General features: G+C 40.3%; 1 protein-coding gene across 1 annotated transcript in view; it reads left to right on the forward strand.

Moving 5' to 3' along the window:
• Positions 1 to 152: 152 nt before the first annotated feature.
• Positions 153 to 12,936, forward strand: part of LOC119701002 (protein only RNase P catalytic subunit) — a 37,208-nt gene continuing 24,424 nt past the window's right edge. The window contains exons 1-3 of the mRNA XM_038136793.1: positions 153 to 1,347; positions 2,434 to 2,481; positions 3,824 to 3,956. Of these exons, the coding sequence (XP_037992721.1) occupies positions 347 to 1,347; positions 2,434 to 2,481; positions 3,824 to 3,956 (1,182 nt within the window). The 5' untranslated portion in view covers positions 153 to 346. The remainder of the gene's footprint in view (positions 1,348 to 2,433; positions 2,482 to 3,823; positions 3,957 to 12,936) is intronic.

A 12,936-nucleotide genomic window follows, 5' to 3' on the forward strand; every position in this document is an offset into this window, starting at 1 on the left:
CCTCGTGATTTTTGTGTAGCTGTGTCAACGTTGCCTTTCTGTGTACAACATTGACAGTACGCATCACTGCTGTAACCAACAAACAGGAATATGTAAAACATCTTCTCTAGAAAAAGAAATACCCTCATTTTGGATGATTGCCCTCTTTTTTGTGAAAAAAGATTTTACCATTGTTTGTGTCCGTAAGAGAAAAAAAGACTCACAGAACAAGCATTTGGAAATACAAGCTTATACAACTTGACAGCCCTTGGGCTTCTATTAATAAATATCCCCATGCAAACTGTATTTTTCATTTTATAACTCCATCAGATACACTGAGCTAATAGTGAGACAATTTGGTCTTGTGATGGCACTCTTTTCTCAAACTAGTCAGCAGGGTTTTCAAGCTTTGCTATGGAAATGTCACATGTTCTGGCCTGTTTCAAGATGCCGGCAACTGTTTGCTGCCTCTTTCAGCATCCCTAATAGGGAAAAAATTAACTGTTTCAGTTTTATGACATCTTCCAGCTCTGCTTTACCAGTGGACCCCAAAGAAACTGATGTCTTACCTGCCAAGAAAAGGTCTCAAATTGATTGCAAAGAAGGAAAAGGATGGGATGAGGAGACTAAAGAAATACCTGAAGGGAGATTCCACTTTTCTTCCTCTGTTGGAGCTGCAAAGAGATGGTCAATGAGTCACGTTGTGCCAAGGCAAAAGTTTAGCAATGTACAACCTCCAGAAAAACCTTTGCAGGCTGAGGAATGGAACAAGCTGAGGGAAGATTTCCAATCACCTGAAATATTTGAAGAGGTGATGCTGAACAGTATGATCAGGTGCAACAGCCCCATTGATGTGGCCAAGTCCTTGCTGACCCACCTGGCAAAGCGTAATGGTGACATTGCATACAACATGCTGGTCAAATACCTGACACTGTGTGTCCAGCAGGGACAGGTTTCAGAAATCCTCGATGTCTATGACATAATGAAAGTCAGGTTTAAGATTTTAGAAAGTGGGGCTTACAGCCTTCTCATCAGGGGGTTGAGCAATTCAAATCAATGGAGAATGGCCTTGACTGTTTTGGAAGAAGTGAAAAAGATTATGATTCCCTCACGGAGGTGCTATGAATCTTGTATCGAAGCAGCCAGCCGTCACCAAGAGATGAAGCTCGCCTTTGAACTGTACAGTGAGATGTTGGCTAAAGATGTGGTCCCAACCTTGCATGTCCTGCAGTCGTTTTTTGACTTCAGCAGGGGTATGAAAGATGCTGAGTTACAAAAAGAGCTCTTTGGTATCCTCTTATATCTGAGAGAGAACCAAATATACCCTCACAGAACATTTATGCGGAGTATAAAGCTGTGGTTTGAAAGGTAAATAAAGTTGGAATAGCAAGATGCAGTTCATGAGGAGGAGGGATTCAGATTATCCCACAGATAAGCTCTGAGACCCCTCAACACCTCTTTTTGATTTTTGCTTCTCCACAAGAGACATGTTGTCATGAAAAGATGCATTTTATTTTTGCTCACAAACTACTGTGGAAGTTTAACATTTTTACTGATTTCACCTTTTCTTTTACCAGTTAAATATTATTCCTTGGTACAAAAATTAGGAAATCGTGTTGGGTCATGGCAATTCAAAATAGCTGACTTCATCTGTTTCTGGGGTGCTAGATAAAGAATATTGACAGGTGTGTGAGGGCTTTCCCTGTAATTTATTGGAGTGTAGAAGCAGTAAGCTAGTTGAAAGTTAGATAGTTTCTTTCTTTGAAGGAAAGAGGCAGCAAATTCCACTAGGTAAAATGAAGATTAAATGCATTGACTTTGTTCATGTCCTAGTATTCTATACAATCTCAATAGGAGGCTCTGTTTTAGCACAGTATTTAGCTGTCACATGGTTTGTTGTCATGAGCAGTTATTGTCAGACTCTGCCGATTACAACTAGTTACAGTGCACATACACAATGGGGTTCACCTGAGCCCATTCCATATTTGTCCTGAGGTTGGATGTGAGCCCATCTGTGATTTTTTAGCTGTTGGCTTTGATTTATGTGAGTTTCAGAGCCATTTTTCAATTTAGTCTTCCTGGATGGAAAACGTGGCCGTGGGAATGCACTACCATTGTTGGACTGGCTTATGAATGTCTAGGACAGTAACTTAGAAGTTGTCAGTGCACAGGGATCATTTGTGTGGCTCTTAAAATTTGAGGACAGCATAAACTGCTGAGGTTGGCAGTGTTAGTTTTTTGCATGTTGTTAAATGCTGGTTCTTTATATAATATTTCCAGGTGTTATTAAATTAATATGGATTTTTATATAATTCCTCTGTAAGGTAGATGATTGTTTGGTTTTTTTATTTCTAAATGTTGACCAAAATATAATTATTCTGACATGTAATTCAGATAATGTTAAATAAGAGCCTGCCTAATGTTTTTATTTGTCTTTCCCCCTGTACATATTAGTTTACCAGGAGGGAACTGGAGAGGACGCCTGACCAAAATTAAAGACAGGTAAATGCAACATTCTATTTATAAGTGAGGTATTGTCTTGATTAGTCTATACTGATCTCTTCCTTCAAAAATATAAAAAAATGGCTTTCCTTATATACAAAAGTATTTCAGTCTTCGAGAATACGAACCTTTGTTGTGACATGATTTCGCAAACTCCAGTTTCCAACTTGTACATTAATCAAGACCCAGCATGCACATTTGGAAAAGAATTATGCTTGCAGAGCCAAGGCAGGAAAACATAGTAAAAGATAAGAGGTGCCATTTTACTATGTGGCTTATTTGTCTCCTCTTTAGGATCTAAAGACTTTCTTTTTGATGACTTTTTGATACTATTGTTTAACAAGATCTATAGCAGAGCAGCTTTGGTGTGTAAAATCTTCTCTTTTTGAGAACTGATACTATTTGCACACTGCAGTTAATTTGTGCAGATGAAAGGTTTCTCCCTATCTCATTTTCAGTGAAGACAAAATGGTTCTTAGATTTGCACAGGTATATTTGGGGTATGTTTCTATTACAGTGCAGTTTTCTTAATGTCTGTAAACTGCTATTTTAAATGTTATTCTAGTTGAAACCTTGTTTTATGCTTTTGTAGCAATTTGGCATTTATAAATGTATTAATTATGAGAATGTCTCCAATGGATTATGAGGGTTTTAGGTGGTTTATAAAAATACTCTGAGTTGCATACTGTGAAGTAAAAGCACATGTAGAGCCCACAGTTTTTGAAGCCCTTGAAAGAGCAGGATAGCTCACTCTTTTAAGAGTTGTTTGCTATAAAATACATTATTATTATGTAAGAATGTGTGTGGTACTGTACTCTGTTATAATAATTCATCATATTTTAGACAGCCTTTTCCAGCCTTAAGATTTGAAAATTCTAAAGTCAATTGTCTTGGCTGAGAGGTAAGTTTGTTTTCTGTCTTACTGTCTGTAAACAGTTAAAGACTTTGAGAGCTAAACTAACGTAGATCACCTCATATTTTATCATGGGTTAAGAATCTGTGAACAAAATGGTGACAAGTGGTTCCATAGTAGTTATTTTGTTAGAACTGTTAGAACACTTTATTTTTAACTAAACAAGTTTGAGGTAGCCTGCTTGGATAAGAATTTGAATAAAATTGAAATGGTTTCAAGAAAATAAAAAGAGCATAATAGCTAGTGACTTTAGTAGGTTTTGTTTGCATCGCAGAAATAGCTCAACTGATTTTCTGATGATTGTACAGGGTTGGAGTTCTTTTAAAGAATTCTGCTCACATACAGACACTTGATAAGTTAGTAATATTTAAGGACTTTCTTATTTAAAAGCCTTTCTTCCTTCTATTTCTTGTTTCACTATTATTGCAGTGGACAATGCCCAGTTTGCAACCATCAGCTGGAGGACAGTAACCTCACCGAAGAGGAATACAGTCATCTCAGTGAGAGAATAATGAAGGACGTGATACATGGAACTGACACTTTTAGAAAGACAAGTCCAGAGGTAGGTCTCGTACACTGTCAGGTTCATTGGCCAGAAGGATAATATACAAGTAATGTTCAGGCACTTTGAGAACACCAGAAACTTTTTCCTTTGGTTTAAACATTGGTAGGTCATTAGATAGGCCATGAAGTATCCTCTGTGTCTTTTTCAGTTGTGTTTATAATTTGCATCTGAATCTCAACATCTTTCATATTTTATTTGTTCTTACATTTTCAGCCAGCTGTTAATGGATGCTGAAATAATTAAAATGTGGGGGGTTTTACATTAAAAATTAAAATCTTTTGATCTTCTGAAAACTAAATTTTAAATATGGAATCAAACCCAGTGAATAGAACAAAATTAAGACATCTTGAGCTTGCAAAAAAGTAAAAGAACTGGTTATAGTTTTGTTCTGCCACCTTTTACAACCCACCAATCTATCAACTGCTCCTCAATTTTAAAGATACACTTCCATATTTATAATTACAGTCTACAGTATCAAGCTTTTCAAAGGTCATGGTAAACATATGAGAGGGTGCAATTTCAGACACTACAGTATATTGCAGTTCTATGGCTTCAGTAAAGCTTTTGACACTGCCTCCCAAAGCATTCTCCTGGGGAAGCTGGTAGCCCGTGCCTTGGACAGGTATGCTCTTCCCTGGGTGAAAACTGTCTGGATGGTCGGGCGCAGAGGGAGGCTGTGCAAGGAGCTACACCCAGCTGGCAGCCTGTCACCAGTGGGGCTCCCCAGGCTCGGTGTTGGGACCAGTCCTGTTTAACACCTTTGCTGATGATCTGCACGAGGGGATCAAATGCACCCTCAGCAAGTTCACAGACAACACCAAGTTGTGTGGGAGTGTTTATGAGCTGGAAAGCAGAAAGGTTCTGCTGATGGATCTGGATAGACTGGATCAGTGGGTCAAGGCCAACTCAACAAGGCAAAATGTCAAGTCCTGGACTTCTGTCACAACAACCCCAGGCAGTGCTACAGGGTGGGGACAAAGTGGCTGGAAAACTGCCCAGTGGAAGAGGACCTAGGGGTGCCGCTTGACAGCAGCTGGACATGATCCAGTGTGTGTGCCCAGCTGGTCAAGATTGCCAATGGCATCCTGGCCTGTATCAGAAATAGCGTGGCCAGCAGGACCAGGGCAGTGATTGTCCCCCTGTACTGAGCACTGGTGAGGCCACATCTCTAATCTTGCATCCAGTTCTGGGTCCCTCACCATGAGAAGGACATTGAGGTGCTGGAGCATGTCCAGAGAAGGACAATGGGTCTGGAGAGTAAGTCATAGGAGGAGCAGCTGAGGGAGCTGGGGTTGTTCAGCCTGGAGAAAATGAGACTCGGGGGAGACCGTACTGGTCTCTACAAGTACCTGAAAGGAGGCTGCAGGTGGGGTTGGTCTCTTCTCCCAGGCAACCGGCAAAAGGGCAAGAGGACATAACATCAAACTGTGCCAGCAGTGGTTGAAATTGGATGTGAGGAAAAATTTCTTGACTGAAAGGGTGGTAAAACATGTAGTGGGCTGCCCAGGGAGCTGGTAGAGTCACTGTCCCTGGAGGTGTTCAAGAAACAACTGGATGGGGCACTGAGTGCTGTGGCCTAGTTGACAAGGTGGTGATCAGTCACAGGTTGGACTTGATGATTTTGGAAGTTTTTCCCAAACCTTAATGATTCCATGATTCTATTTCTGACACGTTTTGTGTGGAGATATCAGATTTGGTGGTTGTGATACGGACCAAAGCTGAGCCCCACTAGATGGAGCCCACACCACATCTCGGGGCAGGTTTGCTTTATCTTTGAGTATTGATTGGGCGTTCGCTGCAGCTGGCACCTCAGTTCCTCACCAGCTTTGAAAATATGAAAGAGGACACTAGGTTTATTCTTCAGGCTTTCTGCAGGCACAGACATTAAACATGTTTATCAGTTGCAGAAACTTGAAACAGTCTTATAGTATTTGTAGTACATGCAGCCTATTGTGCAGACATCTAATTTCCACACAGATCTTATTATCAGTTCAGGACTTTTGTTCTGATCTAGCTGCAAATTGTACAGGAGAATAAAATTCTCCTTAAAAATGTAGCAGTCATTTTAAGTATTTAATAGGTACTGGTGTTCTATAATATCATAAAATAAACAAAAGGCTGTGTTTTATTGAGCGCTGTATGGCTTGAAAATTTCAAATGTGTCAAGTAGACAGGGCTAGATTGGCAGTACCAGTTGAAGGTGGAGATTTTTAGGAAGGGAGTTCTGGGTAACAGGACCTTCACACACAGTCTGAAGAGTAGTAGAAATGATGTTCCCCCTGTGTGAGAGCCTGATTGATTAAATGCATACAATCTAATGAAACAAAGACTCAATACACTATATTAAACTTTGATGTCAGTAGATTCTGTTAGACTGTGTGATAGCTGAAATTCCATCGTTTATCACTCTGGGGCCACCTACTTGTCAGTTTCAAGTTGATCTCATTCCAGTTCTGTATCAGCAGGTAGTCCCTGAGTGGAGATGAACTTGGTGTGTTTACTGTACTGTTGTTTGTACAGCTTAAGGTCTGCTTCCTTAGTGAATTTTGGACATGGATGTGGGGGTAGTGGCAAAACAGTGTCATGGTCTGTCATGATGTTTCCAGAAATAAAATTGGGACTTTTTAGTTGCCTTTGTGCTATGAAAGCAGACCTGTGGTGATGAAAATATGCTGCCCATTTTAGGTATGTCAGACTGTGTGACTTTTTCTCCAGCCAGGGGCTTCCAGAGGGGAACTAGGTGATGAGGCTGAAATAAGGATGTGAGTAAATACATCTGAGAAGGTGGGGGGGATTTAATTTTCCATTCAGTCACTCTTTTTGTAGTTGCTGTAATTCAAATAGGAAACTTCAGATTTGTATTCCTTCTTTTCTCCTAACTAGATTTCTTTAGTGGATCTATATTTCCTGCAATGAAATGATTAATCAGGGAAACAGTTTGAGTTGCTTTGAGCTCTAAATATTTTTTTTCAACAGTGTTTCAAATTGAATAAATAAATGCTTTTGGAATCTGTTCTTTAATTCACCAAGGAATAGTTATTTGTCTTACTTTTGCAACAGCATCGTTGCTTTATTGTGATCAGAGTAGAAAATGAGGAGCAAAGACTTGGTTTGTTGAGGATCCCCCAAAAGTAGTTTGTTGTGCAAAGATTAAAAAAAAAAAGTCTTTTTTGTAATTAGTTTTAGGAAAGAAAATCGAACAACATAGGTTTGTACCTCACAATGGTAGTGAACACTATTTACAAGTATGTTGAAAAGATGGATTGCATGAACTATGAAACTGATTATCTGTGATAAGGAAATGTTACACATTAAAAATAGGCATCAATTCACATCCTTATGCATCGCTTCTGGAAGGTCTATTAGGATGTCATAGGATGATCTAATACAGCGAGCAGTAACCTTGCAGGCTGCCATAGAAAGGAAACAGTTATTATAAGACTGTCACCTTTCATACCAAATTTCTATGTGATATTTTCTGTCAGATGCTTGTTTACCCTGGCTGCATTTAATTGGGAGCTATGCCATTGAGCCTGAGAGGATATAATTGGTATGCTGAGAGGCAGAATCAACTTTTGCTGTGATGACTTTCATGTTGCAGCTGCTCCTGGGTGTTTACGCAAATGCTGTAATTTCATTCCCTTTGTGGCTCCTACTTACCTCTGATAAGCCTGAAAGGGCTGTTGTGCAGTGGGAAGGAAGCTCATGGGAGACGTGTATGTGCTGTCAAGAAGACAGGAAGAGATGGGTTTGTGCTCATGTGAATTCCCACACTAGATTTGGGCTAAGCAGGGAGTTTACATATTCTTTTAGCACATAAGGGGACGACAAAGAGGAAGTAGCCCATTCATCTCGGTGTTCTTTTGCAACTGAATGAGGCAGTGCTATTTCCAAGGAACCTTGAACATTAAGTTCTAACTCTTACCTTTTAGATTGATACTTTTTTTTCTGTAAAGCTTTGGTTCTCCTTCCAACTCCATGATTTGCCCCAAAGGCCTAAGCGACCCAAAGGGAGCTTTGGGTATGTGTCAGTCCTGTTGTGAATGTGGCACAGTATGTGCCACAGCCCGGGATAAGTGTGCCATTTACCTCCTCTACCTCTATTCCCATGGATGTTAGCTGAGTCCTGTGCCAGCAGTGCCTGCTGTGGGCAGAGGCTGTGAGCGGGCAGCACCGTGCACGTCACAGTGAGTGCCTGCAAGCACCTTCCTGTTCCTGACAGTGCCTCCCAAGGCTACAGCCACAGGAGTTCCTGACTCGGGGGTTATTTGTAGACTCAGAGGCATATGTAACAGAGGCCAAACACATTGTGTGCAATCCAGAGTACACCGAGATACCATACACAATACTGAGAAAAGCTGTCCTGGTTTGAAGGGGATTTCCAAGCTTTGAAACTGTAGGGGAAATATTCAAACCCGTCAGTCATAGCAACAAATAGATGTAAGAGTGATTTGCCAAGGTGCCTCAAAAAAAAGAACTGGCTGGATTTTTGTTGGAAAGCTGAATTTTATGTCTCACACTTAATGTTCATTCCTGTGTTTTTCTTCTGATACCAAGAAACATTGCTGAAATTAAAGCAACCCCCATAACATTGTATTTTATGGAACTGCTAAATATGGAATGTTTTCACTTCTCTAAAATACACCCTGTTTGATAACAGGGGTAGTTACATTATAATTAAGTGCAGTATGATATTCTATTAATCAGAATTTGCTGTTTCCTTGCACTTGAGTATGTTGTCATTAAACAAGAGAGGAAGCACTGCTTTTTCTGCTGTACAAAGCTTAAAGTATTGTGACTTCTTCTGGAAAAAATATATGTTGAACATTGTAGTTCTACATTTTTTTAATTTAACTAGTGTTTCTCCATCATTCCTGAAGTGAACAAAAACTTTATTGTTCAGAGGAAGTGACAAATGGCCTTTTCTGCAGTGATTTGAATATGTTTTAGTGTGGGGTTTTTTAATTCTTATTTTTGAACTCTGTTCATTGGCAAGAACATAATAGCCTTTCTTGTAGTTGTAAGTCCTCTGTGAATTTGTTCTTGTATCTCCTTTGTATGTTAGATTACTTTGGGTTTTGGCATTTAGGTAGTAGACCCTTTGGATGGTTTGAGAATTTGACTAATGCCATGATTTCTATTTCTAGTTGCCAACACATTTCTTATTTAGACTTGAGAAGAAAAATGTTCAAGAGATTTAATTTTTCTGTGATTTTAAACTTGTCATACACTTAGAACTGTTATAGACATTAAAATTATTTCAAAATACTCATACGAATTACTCTCATTAATCTTACTACTTGTTTAGCTATATTTTCTTTGTTTTGAAATATTTATTTCTGTTATTATGTTTAACATAGTATCAGTAAATACTAGTAATGAATTCTTTCCCTCATTTTTATTGTGGTCTTGAAGCTTGTGATCTGTATGTACACTGATATGGGAAGAAAAATGTATATTTCTGTTCTATAAATCTAAAAAAGTATTTACAGAAGCTGAAATAGTATTGTCCTTCCAAAAAGTACTACTTTCATATTTATTACTGCTGCCTTTTCAAATACTTCTCACTGTGTAAAACAGACTTTTGAAGTCTGAAGGTACACTTATTTTAAAAAAACAAACTTTAAATGAATTAATTAAGGTAGCAGAACTAGTCATTTTTTTTCTTGCTTGCTTTTTCAAACAATAATTCCTATAGTTCTGGGTTTTTTTACAACCAACCTCTCCTGCTTTGCTGTAATATTGCAGGCTGAGAGTTACGTTTCATAAAATGTTTTTTCATCATTTAGCCAGTTAGCATAGTCAGGGCTACATGGGAAAAGGTGGGAAAAGGTGATCCCAGTAGTCTCACCTGCTACCAATCTCATTCCATTTCCTGGCTGCATTTTCATGCCAGTACAGTCCTCTGTGTTGTAACCTCAGCAGAGGGACTGGTGGAGATCAGAAAATGTTGTATGGGCTGAGTTCATCCACTTGAGTCTTTCTCCATGTGCTAACGTGTACCTAGGTAGGTGAGAGAACAAAGCCAGGAATGAATGGCTGAGGAAGGGGGGAAGGTGGAAACACCCCTTTCTGGGGCAGTGCCAGTACATACCAGTATAAGATGGTGGTGAAATAGTGGGTGAGCCACCCAGCTGGTGTGGAATACAAAAAAAATGCAATTCTTTGTGCTTTTGCCAAGATATGAATGAACTTGAGCCACCAACACCCTAGTGATTAAACAATAAATTATTAAAAAACTCTTAAATTTTTTACATCAATATAAATTCCATCATGGATTTGGTTATAGCTGGCTCTTTCTTTTACTTGATTTTCTCAGTCTGTATCCATTTGTGAAGAAAAGATTTTCTAATAAAAGGTGCAGTGAATCATTTTTAAAGGTTGCATAGTTGGCATTCCCCTGTTTTCCCAGTAAGGCAATGAACGAAATCAGGTGGGTTTTTTAAAATTCCCTTTTCTTTTGTTCATGGTGTGAAACAGGATATCACTGGAGCCGCTGTGAGCACTGTGCTGTGTGTGGGGGGAAGTCCTGCAGTGAGGCAGCAACCCTGCTGTATTGCAGTACTTCTCTGCAGAACCTGAGCCATATGGAGGGTCACGTCAATAAGCAATACAAAATGTGGTTTTGTTTTAGTTCCTTCTGTTTGAGTCATGTTTTCGAGTCCATAAGGAAAATGGACTTTTCCTTAAAAACTTTGTGAGGTTAACACAGTCAGAACAAGTCAGAAATCAGTGTAAGGTTTGCTGTGTTTATATTGGTGCTCTTACCTGCAGGAGGGCAGGGAGGGAGGGGGAGAGAGAGATGTGTTTTGTTACTTGTTGGCTTATTGAAGGAATTCATCAGAAGTGCCCCTTGTCCTGTTGAGCAGGATGTTTCCAAGGAAATGCTCCTGTGGCATACACCACCATGTGTGTGTAGATCACATGTTGCAGTCTCCATTTGGAAGGGTAAGCCTTTGTGAATAGCTTGCTTATTTTTGCCTAAACCAACCTGACTCTCAGGGATGGTCCTGTGCAGGGCTAAGAGTTGGACTCAGTGATCCCTGTGGGTCCCTTCCAACTCAGCATATTCTGGGATTCTGTAACCTTCATGTCATCATTGTACTGCATTGATAGCCATTGTGTCTGAGTTCTCTTGATTAGTTGTACCCTAACTGCAGCTGTGCTCTACTTCATTTACTGCTTAGAAAGAAAGCCTTTAATGTCTTCCAACAGTTAGCTAATGGGGGAGATATCTTTAGGGACCTGTGGATAAATCATCTGTTTACTACTGTGGCTGAAGTGAGAGTTGCATAAAATCCAGACAAGTCCCAATCCTTTAAAGATCAGCATTCTTTGAATTGTCTACTTTCTCTCTTTGTAGTGGGTTGGTCTTGGTTGGACACCAGGTGCCCAGCAAGCTGCTGTATCACTCTTCTCAACAGGACAAGGTGTAGGGGTATAAAATGAGGTGGAAAAACACTTGTGAGTCAGGATAGAGACAGTTTATTAAAGCAAGAGCAGAGGCTGCATGCAGAAGTGAAGAAAAATAAAATATTTATTCTCTACTTCCCATTGACAGGTGATGTCCAGCCACTCCCTGGGAAGTAGAGCATCAGTATGCATAGCAGTTGCTCCAGAAAACAAAGGTCATAATAAACACCCTCCCCTCGCCCCCTTCTTTCTCTTGGATGTTGTTCTGAGGAGGTGTCATATGGAGGGGATATCCCTTTGGTCAGGTTGAGTCAGCTGTCTTGGGGATGTCCCCTCCCAAGATTTTGCCCACCACAAGCCTACTGATGAGGGGGAATGCTGGAGACACAGCCTTTATGCTGTGGGGAGCATTAACTCCAGCTCAGCCAGACCCAGTACACTCCTACTGTGTAAGTCTTTGGGCGTTTGTATTATGTCTGGATGAGGTAGCCTGCTGCTGATTTCCAGGCTTTGCCCTTTTCCTTCCCTGTGTCCAGAGAGGATGAGAAATATGGCAGCTCAAAACCTGTCTCTCAGGGGAGGAGACCTTCTCTGTCATTCTTAATGTTTTTTTTTTTCTGGAAAAAGAAAGAACGCAGTATCATGTGTTGCTGGGGAAATATGGGTGGTGAGGAGAAAATAAACTGACCCTTGGGATTTTCAGTCTGTCTGAGGCTTTTTATTGGAGTCTTCTGTAGTTGGTGACATGAATTATAGTTGGCCATTTGTCTTCGGTACTTTTTGCTACTAACTCCTCATTTCCCTGAGTAAGTCTCCTTGCCACCAGCAAACCTTCCCTCCCTGTTTTGCACAGTTTGCGCACAGAGAAGCAATGCAATTGATCTGGGAGGATGGCAGGGCATGCTGTCTGTTGAGAATGTTAGGAGAGAATGTTGGGAGACATGGACAGGAGGAGATGGTATGGAAACATCCACACCAAAGGAATGACCCTGAAAAAGCTGCAGCATCTCCCCACCTCCAGGACTAAACCCCAGAGAGCCAGGAGATGGCTTTGTGAGGAGCGCTGAGCCTATCCTGTGCCTCTCAGCAGGACCCTTCTGGCAGCCCTGCACCATCTGCTCTTCTGGGAGATGAGAGGGATCCAAGCCAAGAGTAGACAGAGGAGAGTGCAGACCTGCTGAACCCCTCTGCTGCTTCCCCAGCTCATGCTGGAGTATTCCCTGAACAAAACAGTCTACTCTGTCCATCAGGGAAAAACACCTTTTCAGGAACTGCTTTATAACCATTGTCACTTGAAATAAAATACCACTTTAAAAATTCTCTGCAAAGTGCTTGTTTTGTATTGAACTGAGTCTATGCAGACAAGATTACTTGTACAGTTTGCTTCTTAAAAATGTCTTGACTGTAACTATGTTACTTCAAATAATATTGCCAATTGTTAGCATTGAGAAAATAACACTGTGTTGGAATGTTTTCCACAGGTTTCACCTGCTTCCACTTTTTGTTTTTTCTATTTTCACTCATCTTTGTCTCAGAGCTTTTCTATCTTAATTTCCTTTGGGCT

Source organism: Motacilla alba, chromosome 5 (assembly GCF_015832195.1).
Source record: "Motacilla alba alba isolate MOTALB_02 chromosome 5, Motacilla_alba_V1.0_pri, whole genome shotgun sequence".
Lineage (NCBI taxonomy): Eukaryota > Metazoa > Chordata > Aves > Passeriformes > Motacillidae > Motacilla > Motacilla alba.